We start from the raw sequence: 18,592 nt of genomic DNA on the forward strand, positions 1-18,592 counted from the left end.
TGGATGGCTGATCAAGCAGCCAAAACAGGAACTAAGCTGCAATCACCTAGTATTTTTTTTTAGGAGTATCACTAGAACTCAGACATTCTGGGAAGTAATTATGACATTGAAGGCTGCCATTTTAGTTTGTAGCATTTGAACTTACATTTTTTTTAACAATCTTGAAAGCTAGGTACAGAAATTACAATAAATGTGAATCCTTAGCAGTTTGTTTTGTCCCTTGAACTCATCATGAGTGCCTCTATATCAACATTTCCCATTCTTGGCAACTTCGGCTCCCAGAATGCACAATATACTGTGGCATTGAAATACACATTTCTGAGTATTGTCAGTTCAGGAAACATTGATCTAATTCTGTAGATTTTTTTTTCCCAAATCATTTTTGTTATGTTATATACCTGCTGCTTTTAAACCATTTGAAATATTGTCACTGACATCCAATTCTCTTTGGTTCACCAAGCAGGATTGGAAAGTGGAAAACTAATAAAAATGAAAGTAGACCGAACTAAGCTGAAGAAAACGCCCACTGAGGCTGTAAGTACCATTTTTATCATTTTGAGTTCGTCATAGAAGTGCACAGCTTGTAATATATACAGGGCATACTAAAATGAGATTAAAGGAAGAGGTTTGTCTAGTAATTTGGAATGACTTTGGGTTATATATTTCATTTATTAAATTTGCATGCTGCCCATCTCATCAAAGGATGACTATGTAATTTACAGCGAATCACTTCTTTATTACAAGTTCATTAGAAACCATAGATTCCCCCCCCCATTTGTTTATGGTGTTAGAAATAAACTGATTTTTAGATAAGCTTGCTTGACTTTTGACGTATACTGCATCTATCTTGATGAAGTAATTTCAAAAGCCATGAATCCCTTTGGTCCAATGTTATAGGAAAAGGCACCTCCAGGTTGGTTGGTAGTGGGGTTCCCTACAGCATTTATTGAAGTTACCTAGCTTGGTAGACCGAACTATGATAGAGAAAGCTATAGCCTCTGGTGTAGCTGTCCAGCCTTGGAACCCCTCCAAGTGGCCCAGGGAGACTTGGGTTCACAATCTCCTGGAATGGTCCCTGGAATCTCACACATGAGTTTTCAACTGAGAGAACCCCTGGTATCTGCCATGGGGATTTGGGCTGTGATCTTCCACATGAGTTATAGGGTTCTCCCATAATGCACTGTAGCTATAATGGTGAAAAGGTTGAAAGGAGTAAGGAAATATTAGTTTGCAAACAAGTTTGAGGAAATGTTTCTTTTGAAGGCTCTTTGAAGCAAAGATTCCTTTGAAGTGTCACACAGGCCTTCCTTCTAAGAATGGCTCAGTTAGTAGTTACACTGAACCATTCATTATAGGAATTGATATTTAGTGTGTTTTGGGAACCCTTATGAATAATTTTTTTTGGGGGGTCATTTAGGGTGACCAGTAAATGCTGCACGTTTGGCTTCTTGGATATCATAAAGAATAATCTAGGTTAAGGATAGCAGCAAGAGTTGAAATGTGTGATTTGGTTTGTTTCCTCCATACATAAACATGCTCTCAAGTTGTCAATATTAAGGCAATGTGCACATAATCTGCTATGCTTAACAACCTTATCAAGTTTTTCCTAGGGAAAGGGTACTGCTCAGATGCCAACTTTTTTTCCTTCCTCTATGACTTAAATGCATGCATCCTCCTTGGTGGATTACTAATTTGCAGTATTCCTTTCCATCTAAGGAGGACAGTATTAGAACTGCATAAGCTCAGTTCTTTTCCTGTACATCTTCCTACCAGTCAGCAAAACAGTATGAAACAAGCCTGGAATTCTTTCTCCTTTCCCTGTTTTGGTCTCTCCTTTCCCTCTCCTTCTGTGTCCCCCCGCCCTCCCCCCAGCTATACCAAATGATAATCTAACTGGGATTGTAGCTCTTGCGCTACAAGTGAGCAAAAGCAACTCTTCCAATCAATACCTAAACATGCAACACAGGGCCACTAAATTACACCATGTTTTTATATGGCCATCCATTTGCCAAGCAGCTCTAATGTTGTTGGATGGCTGACTACACTAAAAACCCTAAAATATTGATAATAAAAACTAAAGAATAACAAATTCACCCTGGGCATATTAATATAAACTGACAGCTCATAGCAGTATCCAGGCTCATGTGAAACTGTTCATTGCATGCCCAAAAGGTGAAGGGAAAAGGGACACTCAAACAATGAAGGAGCAATGTTATACAATGAATCTTATCCTGTCTTTAGCCTGCAGACTGCAGAGCCTTGATAGACAAACTCAAGATCTGCAATGATGAACAGCTGTTGCTGGAACTCCAACAGATCAAAACATGGAATATTGGGAAGGTATGTGGTGATGGCAAATGTATATGTTATGTATGTGAATATTATAGCGTTATTGTGAAGATTTTAAAAAAATCTTATTTAGTCCTTGGATATGACTGTTATGACTGTTTGTTCAGTGATTATTTGAAGTTATGAAGATATTGAAAAAAGTGACTTACACTTTTGACCATCACAGTGTCACCAGGGTCATCTAATCAAAAGTTCAGTGCTTAGCAACTGAGACGTATTTATGATGCCTACAATGTCCCGGGGTCACATGATTGCCCTTTTCAATCTTCTCAAGGGGTTCTAAAAAGCAAAGGTAATGGGAAAAGCAAGATTTGCGTATCATCTACAGTAAAAAAGGTTGTAAAACCAGATGCAACTCACTTAACAATTGCATTGTTTAGCAATGCAATTCCAGTTGGGTTGTAACTTTTTGGTTCCCATATCTAGTGAATTTAGCTGAAGTGAATGGAGGATACTGTGGGTTACTGGTAATCCTTGCCAATGATAATTGGAACTGGGAAATCAATTGCTAGGCCCGTGATGGTGAACCTATGGCACGCATGCTGGAAGTGGCACACAGAGCCGTTTCTGCCGGCATGCAAGAGATCGGTCGGAAGAGCTCCACTGCGCATGCATGCACATGCCGCCAGCTGATTGTTGGGTATCTGGTGTGCATGTGGGGGGGGCAGGGGTACGCAGGAGACCTGCAGTAAATGCCTGTATCCTGTACAGTGTGTATAGTCTGTCTCCTGAATGCTTTTGTCTTTTTTCAGTGTGAACTTTACCACTGGGTGGACCTTCTCGACAGATTTGATGGCATCCTGGCTGATGCTGGACAGACTGTGGAGAACATGTCATGGATGCTAGTGTGTGATCGGCCAGAGAGAGAACAGCTGAAGGCCTTGCTACTATCAGTGCTGAACTTCACTGCCCTGCTCATAGAATATAGCTTTTCTCGTCATCTGTACAGCTCTATTGAGGTGACATGCTGCTATTGAAATAGAATAGATTTGAATAAATAGGATAGAGATAAAATTCAAATGTGAAGTCTTACAAGGTTGTGGCTTTAATAGTGTAAGGCACTTTTGTTTGGAACAAAATTTGTGATATTGTTTTCTTGAGGAAAAGCTAATTGAAGAATTTAGAAATTAAATATTTTGCATTTATGTATTTTTTTTCCTGTGGCCAATATGTTTCATGTAGTGCTCTGCTAATTTTTCATTCAGAAAGTCTATATACAGCCAGTTTTCAGCCAGTTGTAACTAAATGGGAATTAAGGAATAGTAACTTAAGGCCACATAATCTCTTCATAATAATGAATTTTAATTAGGAATTTCTCTTAATGACAACACTGCAATCAATACTGCAAAGGAAGGAAGGACAGGAGACAATGTCACCCTTAAATTGGAAAAGTAAAGTTTCTGTTATTGATCACAGTTTTTCAATATATTGATTATTTTGTCTTTCGTCTAGCACCTAACAACGCTGTTGGCATCCTCTGACATGCAAGTGGTTCTTGCTGTGCTAAACTTATTATATGTGTTTAGCAAACGCTCCAATTACATCACACGTCTGGGCTCTGACAAGAGGATGCCTCTTCTGTCTCGGCTGCAGCATTTGGCAGAGGTAAGAGGCTACAAAAGAAGAACAAGCATGGTCTAGTACCTAATGTACCTAATGTTAACTTCTGAAATTTTAATTATGGCTCAGTATATTAAATATCAATAATGTTACTGTTTTAAGGGTTGGAAGTGTCAGTTATTGAGGAAAATCTTTTGAATCAGAAGGAAGGATATTGTAGGGATTTATATCGTTTGTGTCATCTGACACATTTTTCCTTTTTGTTGCTGTGGCTGTAATATGGATTCTTTCACATTTGCTCCAGAGAGGCACTAAAGAATTAACCCATGGCAGATAGATCATAGACCAGAGTAAATATAATCTACTAGAGTAGGGAGCGGCAACCCAATCCAGTATTCTGCCAAGAAAAGTAAGACATCCACAATTGGGACTTTGTCAGCATAATATTGGAAAATGATCCCCTGGTCAGAAGATCTCCTGTATTTATAGAACTTTTCTTGCAGAAAATGTGTTTATTGAATAAAATTAAAATTAAAATGTGTAGCTAGGCTATTTGCCTAAACAAAAGTTCATAAAAGAGCTCAACAAGGATTCTGCTGCTCCATCTTCATCCTTCATCTTAAGTTTTACACCAGGTATCTAGTGAGCTTTTGGGGAAGATCAGAGGGCAGATATGTATAGCACTTGGGCTTGTGATGTGGCAACAATAAAACTGAAAAGATGTTTAGTTCTTATGTGAAGGGGCAAAAGAACATTCTGATGTGGAAAGACAGACACACCATTAATATGCAGAGTATCAGCATCACAAGCCAAGGTCACTTAATGTCAGAGAGAAAGTGTCAAGATTTGAGTGTCACCATTGGTATTCTGTGAACTGAAATGGACTAGATGGGGGCACTTCTTGTCAACAGAGTATCAGATCTGCAGATAAGAAAATCTTACTAGAAAGAGAGTAGCCATCATTGCTAACAAAAAGTATGTCAGAATCAATGTTTGACTGCAACTGCCAAAATGACTGGATGATCTCAAGTTAAATCGTATGCAAGCTGGTCAGTATTAAAGCTATCCAAGTCTGTATTTCAACCACAGAATCAGAAGAGTTGAATGTTAATTCTGGTATTCTATGTATTGACAAAATGTACAATATATCAATATAACATGAGAGTCATACTAATTGTAAAAATAAGTAAAATATCATTTGAAAAATGCTGGTTTCTGTGATCAGAATAAAGCAGGAAGCAGTTCTGCCAAGAAAATTCTAATGTATTTAGAAGTTATCTTCTACCAACAACTTAAACAACTCTACACAGGATAGATAGCACCAAAATAAATTAACAACATGCTCTGCAAGCAATGATACAAGAAGTTTCTTTGGTTAGCAAAAATAAGGTCCTGGCACCAACCAACTCACAAACTTCTTACAAAATCACAATTAAAGGAAGAGACTAAAATCAGGACATTGGATTGGCAAGGTATAACTTGAACCAGATCCTTTATGATTATATGGTAAAGAGTAGGTTTAATGGATCTGATTTGATAAAATGAGTTTAAGACTCATTAACATCATTAAAAATCCGTCAATAAAAGAATTCTAAATTGCAAAAAGAGAAAAAACATGAAATAATATTTAATTGATACACTAAAATAGCTGAAGAAAGAAAATAAAAAAAACAAGAGGAAAATCAGCTGAATTATATACTGATTTCCCGAGAGCAAGAAGAGGCGGAAAGTTATATCTAAGCAATGTAAAGAAAGTGAACATACAGTCAAACGTGAAGGATAATTATTTTCTTATTTATTGAAGAAAATTTGCAGGAAACAAGATATTTCTTCATTGAGCTACTCCGAGCATCCAGAGAGTGGGACGTGCTTAGTCTCTCTGCTCTGATAGGCTGGGCTTAATAGATGCTGTTACTGCTCCTCAGCTCCTCCCTAGCGTCCCCCAGTTTTAGCTCAGCCTTTGGTTCGATAGGCAGCTTTCCTTGGCCAGAGCAGGAACAAATTGAGGTGAATAGATCTTTAATACACAGATTGGCTTAAAAAAAAAATTCTTCTCTAAATTTTCCTCAGCAAGGTCCAACTGCAATTAGAGAGAAGCATTCGGAATGATCGCGGATCGCCACCGGCATTCTGGTCGCATTCACGCCCATAAGGGCAGAGGCTTAGGACTCTGCCATTCTAATTCGGAGATTGCGCTTTTTCAGATGAAGAAGTTTTTCCCTTTCCTTCGCTCTAACTTTCCTCGTGCCTCCCACTCTTGCCATTGAATTTCCGAACGTCGCGCTGCTTTAAAAAGAGCACGTTCTTTCCCTAACTTCGCCAGCGGCAGTATCTCCCCAGGGAGAACGCAGGGGTGGATATATACTGAAGTTTGATCACTGAACAAAACACCTGACATTTTGGAAATTGAAATCAGTTCTAGAAAAGAGATGAAAAATCTATTGTGTAAAATCTTACATTGTTTAAAATCTTACAAAGTGATACAGTAGTATGTCTATGGACACTCTCAGTATCAGAACTGAAGAAGCTTCTTGAATGAGAAGCAAAATGTCTTAAAGGAAAAACAGTCTGGTTGCCTTTTGAAAAAAACACCTTTGATACAGTTAATTATAATTATGAGCAAATAGGGAAAACATAGTAGTGACAGAAGGACTAGGAAGTATCGATTTATATTCCAGTAGCAGAATGGGCAGCTCTAAGAAATGCTCAGACTACTGAACAATTGCACTTGTTTCACATGCGAGTAAGATAATGGTCAGTACATGGAATAAGTATTGTCAAATGCACGAAATGGATTCAGAAAAGGCAAAAATACCCTGAAATCACATTGCTAACCTTTAATGGATAATGGAGCAGCAAGGAAATTAAAAAAAATATCATTTTCATTATGTGCATGGGATATTGCATGGGATTTTTCCTTTTGATCCCAACAAATTATGGATAGCTTTTAAAAACTGAACTAAAAACTTAGTATATCAGGTCACCTCATTTGTGTATGATGATCAGGAAGCAACTGTTAGAGCAGAATATGGAACAAATAAATGGTTCATAATTTAAAAGTGTTCCAAAGCTGTATACTGTGATTTTTTAATGTAAGTATGTGCATCAAGATTATTTGAATGCCATAATTTATTTTTCTTGATACTTAATTAATCATGGCTACAATATTAGTGACTTGCATGTGTGTGCCAATTGGGAAATGAAAGTACATAGACTGCTTTTCTAAAGGCAGAGGCCTTGGCTTGGAAAACAGTAACATGATTTGTCTTGCTTTTATGCATTTTGCCAATTGATGCTTTCTCTGCAAAGCATAAATGTGTAAACCCAGTCAACTAATTGTATTTTTTAATTTTGCATTTGGGTTCACATACTGAAAAACGTTTTTTAAATCATAAAGGGTGCTGAACTACCCATAATAAGTGAGGTCATATGTCACATTAAACAAAAAGCAAAACCACTCTATGCCTTACTAGTTATTCACCAGACTTCTAGTACCTCTGAGGGCAAATGAATACAGATAGCTTTAATTGTAGTTTGTATACAGAGCTTTCATGCTCCTGTTTCTTTGTAGAGAAAGATAAATATTACTAAATAGAAATGTGGTTTGTCTAAAATGGCTTCCCTGAAATTCTGTTGCATGTGAAAAAAAATTGCATGGTCTCTCTATATTCTCTGACAATTCTACATTCAGTAGTAGTGAATATTCTTGTGTTTGATCATGCTGAAAGGTATCTTTCCAAATTTTGGTAGTGTCTTGCTTTGGGAGCCAGGATTTATTACTGTAGGCTTCCTGAGCATTATCCAGAACTTGTCATTTAGTTTTGACAATAAGGCAATAAAAAGGATACATGAGGTTGAAATGAAAACAAACAATTGTGACTTTCTTTTTATATGCAGCAGTAAATGAGCAGACAAAAATACTTTTACTTAACCATTTAATATATTAGTACATACATTTGAGTTTTTCTTCTAGAATTATAGTGGGTTTTTTTGAATTAATACATTTTAAATGTTTTCATCCTTTTGTCCTATAGAGTTGGGGTGGCAAGGAGAATGGCTTTGGCCTTGCAGAATGTTGTAGAGATTTGCACATGCTGGTAAGTCTTGCATTTTGACCTTCCCCTTACTATTCTGGCACTACAATTTGGTGGCTTGACTCATAGTTGCTTTTTCATGTACATGAGTATTTGCTATTGGGGAACATAGAGCTGGTCTTTCTAATGGACAGAGTCCATCAAAACATAACATACATACATACATACATACATAGACACACACACATACATATGAAATAAAAGTGACACTATGGGATTTATAAGGGTTTTTCATTAAGATAATGTATAATAATAAGGGACTTTGACCCCAATGTTTACATAATAAAAGTTCGTTGTTTGGTATATGTGATTTTTTTTTCGACGGTGAGCAGCGCTCAATATAGGAAGTTTGGACATTTTGATAGAAAATAGAAATTTTGGGGTGTTCTTCATGTTCCCTTTAGCTCTTGTAATTCCTTGAATTGGTAGAAATCCCACCTTTGCAATCTTAGGAATTTGGAAATTGCTGGAGTTGCTTTTCTAATGAGTATAGTGTTATATTTTGAAATGGCTGTTCTTTGAGGTGAAGCTTCTTGTTGTAGACAAAAATCAATGGGTATTTTTGTGGATCAGTCATCTGTAACAGTATGTTTAGTGTGTTGTTCCGTAGAAAAGTTACATCTTCTTCCAGAATCAGCACAACTAGTACAGCTACTATTGTATCAAAACAGATGATTATTTTAAGTCTCAAAATACAAAGCAATTCATTTTTAAAGAGCATTCTAATTTGCTGCTTAGTGATCACTGAGAATAATAGAAATGGATGCTCCAAGGAATTTTTTTTCCTGAGGGGCTTATTACCATGACATTAGATGGCATTTTTTGAACCCTCTTTTTAAAACTGGGTTCAAAAAATATTTTAGGGCTTAGGAGATTCAGGGCTCGATAGTCTTGGGCATATTATTCTTCATATTGTTGGGGACTGCTGAAAGTCATTATTTCTTTTTGGTACATCTTTATGTATGATGTTTGAGATATCGGCAGGGGTCCCTTTGCATCACCATGTCTTCATACCTAATCTTAACTTCTTACATCTTAATCCTCTTCCTCCTCCCACTTGCACATAAATATAAGGAGAATTAGTGGGTGGTGATATTAACCTGTTGGCAAGTCCGTCAGTACAGTCTCAGGGTGCATTGTCCTTTGAACCAGCAGATTTTGCTTGCCTTTCCGCCAGTCCAGAAAGAAATGGATATGATTTTTGGAAAGGGTGTTTGCCATCTGGTGTATTCTGATTCCATACTGTGATCTGTACACAGAAATACCCTCCCAGTGCAACTACACTACACTTTGAATTCTATGCAGAGCCAGGGGCCGAAGTCAAAGTGGACAAAAGGGTGAGTCTCCTACAGACTTGTTCTTGAAAGGTTTTCTGGGAAATGGGCGGGAGCAAGATTCGGCAAACAAATCCACTTACATTAAAAAGGGATATAATCAATCTGTAAGAGAAATGGGGAACTTTCTTGCCACTGAATGAACACTAAGATGGAGGAAGTTAGTTTAGGTATGAGAAGGTATGTTGATTTTTAGTCTTAAGGATAACAACAACAGTAGGGGTTCAGCGGTGTTGAAACATTGCTTATTTTATTTGGGAAGAGTTTGCTTTCCTGTGCTGTTTTCACTTTTTAAATTACATGGCCCTGTGAGTATATTTCCATAGTATTGCCAGTTGTGAAAGTATGGATAAAACTGAACAGCTGATAGTTTTTGATAGCATCCCAAATTACTGGTGTACTTCAATACAGAAATACAAATCCTTCATTTCCCAGGCAGTCCCTTTGTATACTTGTAAAGAAACTTATCCCTTATTACCCTTTCCTGAAAATTTCCCCCCCAGGTATGGATTTATGGGGCAGCATTTTTCTCAAATAGGGTTGGCCAACATCGTAATCCATATTGAAATACGTCTGAATTTGTGTTGTACAAATACCGGGTCTGATTATGAAGCAAAACCACCCTCTTGTGGTGATTCTTTAAAAAGTTCAGGACCATAGTTGCTAATCTGCCATATCTTCCAGCAAATTGACTTCCAACATCCTTTTGTTTTCAGACTACCAGCAACACACTACATTATATCCACATAGAACAACTTGATAAGGTAAATTAACTTTCTGTATTAAAGTAGGTTTTTAAACTGTTTCATTTTTGTATTGATGGCTTCTAAGTGGCTGCTGCTTTTTCAATTCAGATTTCAGAAAGTCCCTCAGAAATTATGGAATCCCTCACCAAAATGTACAGTATCCCAAAGGATAAACAGGTACACAGAATAATTTACTGATAATCTGAATTTATTGCAGAATAATAAAAAGCTAAATGTACCAGGGAATTTTGAGAACTGGAAAATCCTGAATCCTCTTTATTTGGAATTATCTTCATGTGATGGGGTGCTTTATGAATTGCAAATTTTCCATTAATTTTCCATTGCTTGTTGCCCATCCTGGTCTCTGTTTTCAACATTGGAGAGAATGAATGAATTATTCTGCATGAGATCAAATTCAGGTCTTCAGAACCAAATATATAATGTGAAACTATATGAGATAGTTGAAGTAATTATATATTCTTGGTCATGAGGGTATCAATGATATTTTGGATTTCTTATACATCAACATATTCTCCAAAAACAGTGAACTCATAATTAAAAATAGGTTTTGTTCAGTACCTGCAATATTGGTTATTGGGGAATATCAGGAAACAGTAAGAGAGAGATCATTCCCTGTCAGTGCAGTGATGTAAAGTAAAACCTTGAGTATTCAGAGGAAGGAGTCATTATTGGATGGAGTTTGTTATTTGCATCTATTTTTGCTTTTTATCACTACACAGATATTATAAATTGGCTGGAATAACATAAGAGGCATCAGCGTATAAATTATTGAAAATAATGTGAGTTTTAGCCAAATCTGAACACAATTTGGATAAAATGTACATTTGCCAAGGTTTGGGGAGAGGGCAGATATCTGTATGAAAGCAGTTTTGACCAGTGCTTTCTGGTAAATGGAGGTTTGCTAAATTGAAATTTTATGTCATTTTTTTCTTACTTTATTCACATATATAGGTCAGATGGTAGTTCTTGATGGTATGTGATATATCTGATTATGCTTGATACTTATAAAATCATTGCAATTTAATTTTCTTGTAGATGCTGCTGTTTACACACATTCGCTTGGCCCACGGCTTTTCCAATCATAAAAAGCGGTTGCAAGCTGTCCAAGCCAGACTGCATGCCATTTCTATATTAGGTGAGGATGTTAGTAGGTAGGCTTTTTACTCTTAAGTAATGCCAGGATTGAAAATGTGAGTTTATGCAAAGAGAACCTTATGTACATTTAAAATAATCCTTTTCTGCTTTTTTGGAATGGTTCAAGTTGAAAAACTTAATTCAGATTCTAGGCTGCTTTTTAGAAACTTCAGAAACAAACAACCCAAAGAAATACCTTCAATATGTCCTGCAAAATTTGAAACTGACTTTCTTTGACCTGTATGCACACAGACGGATCTGAGAAGTTCCCAAGTACAGATACTCTTCAACTTAACAGCAGTTTGTTTAGTGACAGTTCAAAGTTACAACGGCACTGATTGTTTTTCACACTTATGACCGTTGCAGCATACCCATGGTCGTGTGATCAAAATTTGAATGTTTGGCAACAGACTCATAGTTATGACAGTTGCAGTGTCCCAGGTCATATCCCCTTTTGCAACCTTCTGACAAGCAACGTCAAAGGGGAAGCTAAATTCACTTAACCATGTTACTAACTTAATAACTGCAGTGATTCACTTAGCAATTGTGGTAAGAGAAGTCATAAAATGGGGCAAAACTCACTTAACATAAATTTTGAGCTCAATTGTAGTCATAAGTCGAGGACTACCTGTAATTCAAGCCCTATGAGAGGAAGTATTCCAAACTAAAGATCAGCTTCAAGATATTGCCAGAAAAGTTTAATTAACAGGCGGTTTTTACTTTTCTTGCTATTGAGATCATCCATGTGGCCAATCTAAGCTAGTAATTGTGTACTGCTATAATTGTAATTGGAAGAAAATCTGATTTATCTTGGCTTGATTTTTTTTTTTACCATTCAAAAACTAGCATTTTGATGGGTGTGTAGACTTCCTAGCTTCACTCTAAGTATTTTAGTAGTTTAAGGTAGTCATATGGAGTATTGTATAGTATTCTCACTTTATAGGTAGTCTGTGACTTACAATTGTTTGTTTAGTGACCATTCAAAGTTATATTAGCACTGAAAAAAGTGACTTACAAGCAGTACTCTTACAAGCATTGCAGTAACCCCACAGTCTTATATTCTTACTGGTATATCTGAGAAGAATAGTAATTTAAGAACCAAAGGGTACTAATCTGTTTTTGTAAGAGAGCATGATAAGTTATCTCACCTCAAGATTAGTAGAATAATACAATATGTTTTACTACAAGTCTCTATAGTTTATTGCTGGTTCCAAACAGTTATTTAGAGAGTTTGCTAATTCACCTGAACTTACAAAAAAATAATTATTGCCAATCAAACATCACATGGTGTAGTGGTGGGATTTATTTTTTTTTTACTACTGGTTCTGTGGGTATGGCTTGGTGGGCGTGGCAGGGGAAAGATACTGCAAAATCTCCATTCCCACCCCACTCCTAGGGGAAGGTTATTGCACATTCCCATTCCCTCCCCACCCCACTAACCTGCTTTCCAGCTCTGTTCTCCTGTGGAGGGCAACAAAAGAAGACCCAGCCAATCAGCTGGGACTCGGGAGGCAGAGAATAGATGGGGATGGGGCCAGTCAGAGGTGGTATTTGTTGGTTCTCCAAACTACTCAAAATTTCCGCTACCAGTTCTCCAGAACTGGTTAGACCTGCTGAATACCACCTCTGACATGGTGCCTAACATTGCCAGTGGTCTCTTGTGTGGAATTGTTAGGATAACATAGAAAAGAAAATTTGAAGAATAAAGAAAAACAAAGCTTCCACGTTTCAAGGTGTATAATTCTTGCTCTTTCTTTTTGTTATACAAGGGCACCAACTTTTATGGACTTTTTAAAAGTTGGTTGTTAAGATCTACTTCATATATTTGGTGCATTTCTTCATGGCTAAATCTGTGTGTCAAAAATATAAAAAACTTGTCACATCTTTTTGTTCCATCTTTTTTTCCTTGCATTATCTGATAGGAAACAGCTGATATATAGCACCAAGAATAGAAGTTTCTGTTACTATAAGTACAAAGTACTCACTCAGTTGAAATAATAGTTGAATGTACTTTTTCTCTCCATCCTTTAACTACAGAAAATTGTTAACTGCCCACCTCTCTTTCCACAGTATACTCAAATGCTTTGCAGGAATCCGCCAACAGCATACTATACAATGGGTTGATAGAAGAGTTAGTGGATGTGCTGCAAATTACAGATAAACAATTAATGGTAAGTCTATTTATTCAGCTGAATTTTGGCAAAGAAAAATTGCTGCTCAATTGGTACTGGACTGGACTGGACTGAGTGACTGTTGACTTTTTTAGATGTTTCCCGCTTTATTTAATTATTTATCATCGGAAACCAAATGCACAGATGATTTAAAGCAAATAAACAGAACAAGGCAAATTACCCTCGGAGGCATATTTAAACCATGTTCTGAAGTTAGATAAAATGGATACTGGACTATGATTGTTCTTTCCTGCAAATTAAAGACTTTTAGCTATCTACTTATTGATCCCTCTATCTCTCTTTGCCTCCCCCCAACCCCAAAGCAGGGAAGATTTGAAATTCATGTTATAAAGTAAGATAACCACAATCTATGTATCTCTGTGTCTCATTGTTTCCTTGACAGGATATTAAAGCTGCCTCATTGAGGACATTAACTTCCATTGTACACTTGGAACGGACTCCAAAACTCAGCAGTATTATTGACTGCACTGGAACAGCTTCCTACCATGGATTTTTACCAGTACTAGTCCGGAACTGTATACAGGCCATGATTGGTCAGTAGCTCTGCATTTTAGAAGCAATTCACGTATTTTGCTATATCTTGGAACATGTAATGGTATTCCCTCTCCCTTTCTTTAGATCCCTCTATGGAGCCATATCCCCACCAGTTTGCCACAGCACTCTTTTCATTCTTATATCACTTGGCAAGCTATGATGCAGGAGGGGAAGCTCTTGTCTCATGTGGCATGATGGAAGCCTTACTGAAGGTAAATTTTCTGTTTGTGAAGTTGAGTTAGGGAGGTAAATGAAAATTCTACACCACATTCTTTCTGATATGTTTATATAAAATAATGTGATGTGTGGGTATCCTCTGTGTTGTATGCATATACCCTTCCTCACTCCTTACAAAATTTGTAAATCTTGAACAGCAATCAAAGGATTTTTTTCCAGGTGATATAATTTGGGCTGTTTAAAGTATGGACCTCTAAGGCAGAGCAGTTAGCTTATGTCAGATACTCCCTCAAATAAAAAGAGCCTAAATCTTAAGATCATTTGCTGATTTCTATCTGCCACAATTGATTTTTATATATTAGCTATTTTTTAAAGAATTAAATAGGTAGTATTATCAACTAACCAAATAACATACCTTTTATTTTCTACTATCAAAGCTCGTATGATTAGCTTGTATGCAATAATAAACTCATAAACATACCGTTAAAATGAAGATCATAACCATTTGTTTTATTTAGGAATCTTATATGGCTGCTGTTTTATGTGCCATAATTCTGGGGGGCTCACACCAATGGTGATTAAAAACATAAAAAAGACAATAAAAATCAGTAATCTAAAAACAACTCCCAGTGCCCTAAACAACTGTCCCCAGTATATAAACAGTCACAATCACTGGGCTCCAGCCTCACCCTGGCACAGAAGATGGATCTGGGGAACCCCTCCCCCACCTGCCATGGCTACTGCATACTAAAGTAGGAGTTGCAAGTATGTAGGTGTCTGAACTCACAGCAGTGAACACCTCTGTTCATTCCCACAGTATTGACTGGTTCATGGTCTTCGCAGACAAATGAGCTCACACAAGGCTCAGAAATTCCCTAGTTAGAATCCAGCTCTGAGCAAAGTTGAATGATTATGTCCAACAGTTGCTGAGAATATTTCTCACAGTAGTTCTGCAAGTGCTCCCCTGGCCCCTCTTCATCCACAAGGTCACTGAAACAGGGCTGCTGATCAGCTGTCTGTTGATATAGTAAGACTGGAGAAGTAGAGGTTTTTCACTGCTCAAAATGACTCTTATCTTTGTCCGGTCAGCTTCACTCTTTATCTTCTAACTTTGACATTCTAGGCATCTCTTGTTGTTTTGACTTGTGTGTCTGAAACTTTTTTGGTGTATGATTGTCTTGGAGAAGATGGTATTTCTTCTAGAGCACTGAATGTTCATTAATATCAAAAGCTGGTTTTTAAATGAGTCAGCCACTTAGTTTAGAGCAGTGGTCTCCAACCTTTTTTGTACCAGGGACCAGTTTCACGCAGAAACACTTTTTCAAGGACCGGAGGGGGGGACGGGGGACACACACACGGACTTTTTCAAGGAGGGGGGGAGGGGGAGGAGTCCGAGTTTGGTGGCTTGCTTGCAGACGTTTCATTACCTGACTAGATAACATCTGATGTTGTTACCTAGTCGGGTAATAAAATGTCTGCCAGCAAACCACCAAGTTCAGGGAGCGCCAGTGCCTCCCTCATTGAAACCCTGAGCGACAGATATTCTCTTCTATTGGGACATTTAAAACGGAGGGTTTCAGCTGCAGATTCAGGAACTGCGCCGGGCTGAGGAGCGCCTTCAAAACTGAGCGCTGGGCGGTGGCCCGCGGCTGTCTCCACGCCTCAGGACAAGTCCCTGCAGGATGGCTGAGAAGCCCCGCCTCTCAGCCCTGCCTCCCTCAGCCTCATCCCTCAGGTGTCTCCCTCCTTCCCTCAGCCTTATCCCTCAGGTGTCTGCCTCATTCCTCTCTCAGTCGCTCTCTCGCTCCTCCACCAGTCCAGGAAGAAACTGCTTCAAAGAAGCCAGCAGGGTGGCTTTTCCTGTCGGCGCAGCTCCTCCGAAGCGCCCGTTCACCCCCACCCCCGCTGCCCGCAGTTCAATCCAGTGCTCCGTTCTACCTGCCTGCCTGCCTTCGTTTCTGGTTGTTTCAGAGCAGCTTCGGCTGAGTAAAAGAGGCGAATAGTTATTATTCTCAGCCAAAGCTACTGAGCACTGGATTGAACCGCGGGCGGCGGGGTGGGGGTGAACAGGCACTTTGGAGGAGCTGTGCCGACAGGAAAAGCCACCCTGCCAGCTTCTTTGAAGCAGTTTCTTCCTGGGCTGGTGGAGGAGCGAGAGAGCGACTGAGAGAGGAACGAGGTGGGAGGAAACCGAAGCTGCTGAGCCAGAGAGCAGGACAGGCTTTGGTTGCTTCCTCCCTCCCCTTCTTTCATTTGTGTCCTTGATCCCTGATCCCAGCAGCATTCACCAAAGGCGAAGAAAGCCGCCATTTTTATTTTATTTTTATTTTCTTTGCGGCCCGGTACAGAATGATCCACGGACCGGTACCGGTCCGCGGCCCGGTGGTTGGGGACCCCTGGTTTAGAGGCACGTCTTCAAAACCTTGTTTTTCCTAGGTGATCAAGTTCTTGGGGGATGAACAGGACCAGATCACTTTTGTGACCAGAGCAGTCCGTGTTGTGGATTTAATCACAAACCTAGACATGGCAGCCTTCCAGTCTCACAGTGGCCTCTCTATCTTCATCTACCGACTAGAGGTAGGATATTTTTTTATTAGAGATTTGGCCTTTTAATAAGCGTACTTTTCTTTTCTTTTTTCTAGTGGTGAGATACTTATTTGTAATGCAATTCATTTTAAAATCTATCATTACAATAAAAAATTACATAAGTTTCTGTTTTGGAGTATAGCAATTTCTCAACTCTCACATATTATTGTCTTTTTGTAACTTCTTTTCTAGCATGAAGCAGACTTATGTCGGAGGGAATGTCCTTTTGTAATAAAACCAAAGATCCAGAGACCTGCTGTTTCCACTGTTACACAGGAGGGTGAAGAGATGGAGACAGATGTAGAAGGCAAAAATCTCCTAATGATATTTGTTTCTTTATTAACATACCGAAACTCTGCTAAACAAAAGAAATTTAGTGGACAGCATCCATGAAACAGTTTTACTTAATTGTAACTCAGTAAATTTCTCTTGCTGGTTTCATCTGATTACATTTTAAAATGAAACAAGATTAGAAACAAATATATAGTTCCATAATACCATCTCTAATATTGCATTTTGAAATGAAACGAATCCATCTGAATTGTAAAATAGACGATAAAGTCCACACCTGTTCTCCATATGGAATTGTTATTTAAATGAGGCAAAAGTGAGGAATTGTAACACCCTTGGTAAATAATTATACATTTAATTTATTTTAAAGGAGAATCGGTTTAGTTTTTATCCTGGCTCTGCCGTTTTATAGAGCTGGCTACTGTATTGAAAAGTCATGTGCAGTCGTCAGTTGGAAAAGGTGGACTGATACCCAACAGTTGGGGGTAGAGCAAGATATCCTGCCTCCTCAAAAAAACCCTTTTTAAATTCAAATTGTCCTTTTAATGGGTATTGACTAGAACCCCTTTTTGTTTTGTGTAGATAGTTTCTTGATGTCAGATTGTATCATAAGATGTTTTTTTTCAAACTGGTCAACTTTTTATATCTTCAGTTTCTGATGTAGCCATGGAAAGTAGCCCTGGGCCTTCCACCTCTGGAGAGACTAGGCAGGAAGTTGTGATTGAAACACGAGCTTCAAATGCTACCACTCCAAGTAGCAGCAGCAGCAGCAACAGCAGCAGCAGCAGTAGCAGCAGCAACACAAATACCATAATTTCACCCCGAAGTGGTGTGTAATATTCTTATAGAAAATTGCTTTGTTTTCAGACTAATTGCTATTCACTGGTTTCATCTCTGGATGTTCTCCCTATTTCAGGAGTCCAGTGTATCCCTCAACGAGCAGCACTTCTGAAGTCTATGTTGAACTTCCTAAAAAAGGCCATCCAAGACCCAGCTTTCTCAGATGGCATACGTCATGGTGAGATTCCCTAGTGCCTAGGGCTGTCTTTCCTTTCAGCTCTTTGACAGCATGTTCTTCTCTTACTGTTGCATGTAAATACTATTATCTTGCCTTAATAAAATCTAGAACTTTGAGAACATGAATTTTTGAGTTTTCTAATACCAGTTTTGAACCTTTTATCATGGAAAGCTGTAGAAGTGATCAATTCTTGAAGCTAAAGAACTTGCTGAATGATACTCCATATAATTGAGAAGAAAGCTAAATTTTTAGTAAGTTTTATGACTAGCAAAAATATAATTGGTTTTCATATTTAATGGTAGAATAAAACATACATAACAATATGTTTTGCACTAAGAAGTTTTAGGTCATAAAACCGTACTTTTCTGGTTCAGAATTTTGAATGAAGTATATACAATTCTGAGTGTGTGTGCTGTATATGGTTTTTAAACTGGCTGGCTGGCCTGTTATTTTTCTCTTCTTGCAGTGATGGATGGCTCTTTGCCTACCTCTCTGAAACATATTATCAGCAATGCAGAATATTATGGGCCCTCACTCTTTTTACTTGGTAGGTATC

General features: G+C 38.1%; 1 protein-coding gene across 10 annotated transcripts in view; it reads left to right on the forward strand.

The window, feature by feature from the left end:
* HUWE1 (HECT, UBA and WWE domain containing E3 ubiquitin protein ligase 1) overlaps positions 1 to 18,592 on the forward strand; it is a 102,681-nt gene that overhangs the window by 19,662 nt on the left and 64,427 nt on the right. For 7 of the 10 annotated variants that reach the window (XM_087925711.1, XM_087925709.1, XM_087925714.1 and 4 more), the window contains exons 3-19: positions 464 to 534; positions 2,242 to 2,340; positions 3,102 to 3,308; positions 3,802 to 3,954; positions 7,944 to 8,006; positions 9,263 to 9,340; positions 10,054 to 10,101; positions 10,192 to 10,260; positions 11,140 to 11,239; positions 13,309 to 13,409; positions 13,813 to 13,963; positions 14,049 to 14,176; positions 16,578 to 16,718; positions 16,920 to 17,034; positions 17,671 to 17,847; positions 17,935 to 18,036; positions 18,503 to 18,583. In XM_087925711.1, the coding sequence (XP_087781837.1) occupies positions 490 to 534; positions 2,242 to 2,340; positions 3,102 to 3,308; positions 3,802 to 3,954; positions 7,944 to 8,006; positions 9,263 to 9,340; positions 10,054 to 10,101; positions 10,192 to 10,260; positions 11,140 to 11,239; positions 13,309 to 13,409; positions 13,813 to 13,963; positions 14,049 to 14,176; positions 16,578 to 16,718; positions 16,920 to 17,034; positions 17,671 to 17,847; positions 17,935 to 18,036; positions 18,503 to 18,583 (1,858 nt within the window). In that variant the 5' untranslated portion in view covers positions 464 to 489. Of the gene's footprint in view, positions 1 to 460; positions 535 to 2,241; positions 2,341 to 3,101; positions 3,309 to 3,801; positions 3,955 to 7,943; positions 8,007 to 9,262; positions 9,341 to 10,053; positions 10,102 to 10,191; positions 10,261 to 11,139; positions 11,240 to 13,308; positions 13,410 to 13,812; positions 13,964 to 14,048; positions 14,177 to 16,577; positions 16,719 to 16,919; positions 17,035 to 17,670; positions 17,848 to 17,934; positions 18,037 to 18,502; positions 18,584 to 18,592 lie in introns of all 10 variants that reach the window. The other 3 variants (XM_087925715.1, XM_087925717.1, XM_087925710.1) reach the window with 2 other exon arrangements.

This window comes from Pseudonaja textilis, chromosome 2, assembly GCF_049901715.1.
Source record: "Pseudonaja textilis isolate UNSWEBS1 chromosome 2, rPseTex1.2, whole genome shotgun sequence".
Taxonomy (NCBI): domain Eukaryota; kingdom Metazoa; phylum Chordata; class Lepidosauria; order Squamata; family Elapidae; genus Pseudonaja; species Pseudonaja textilis.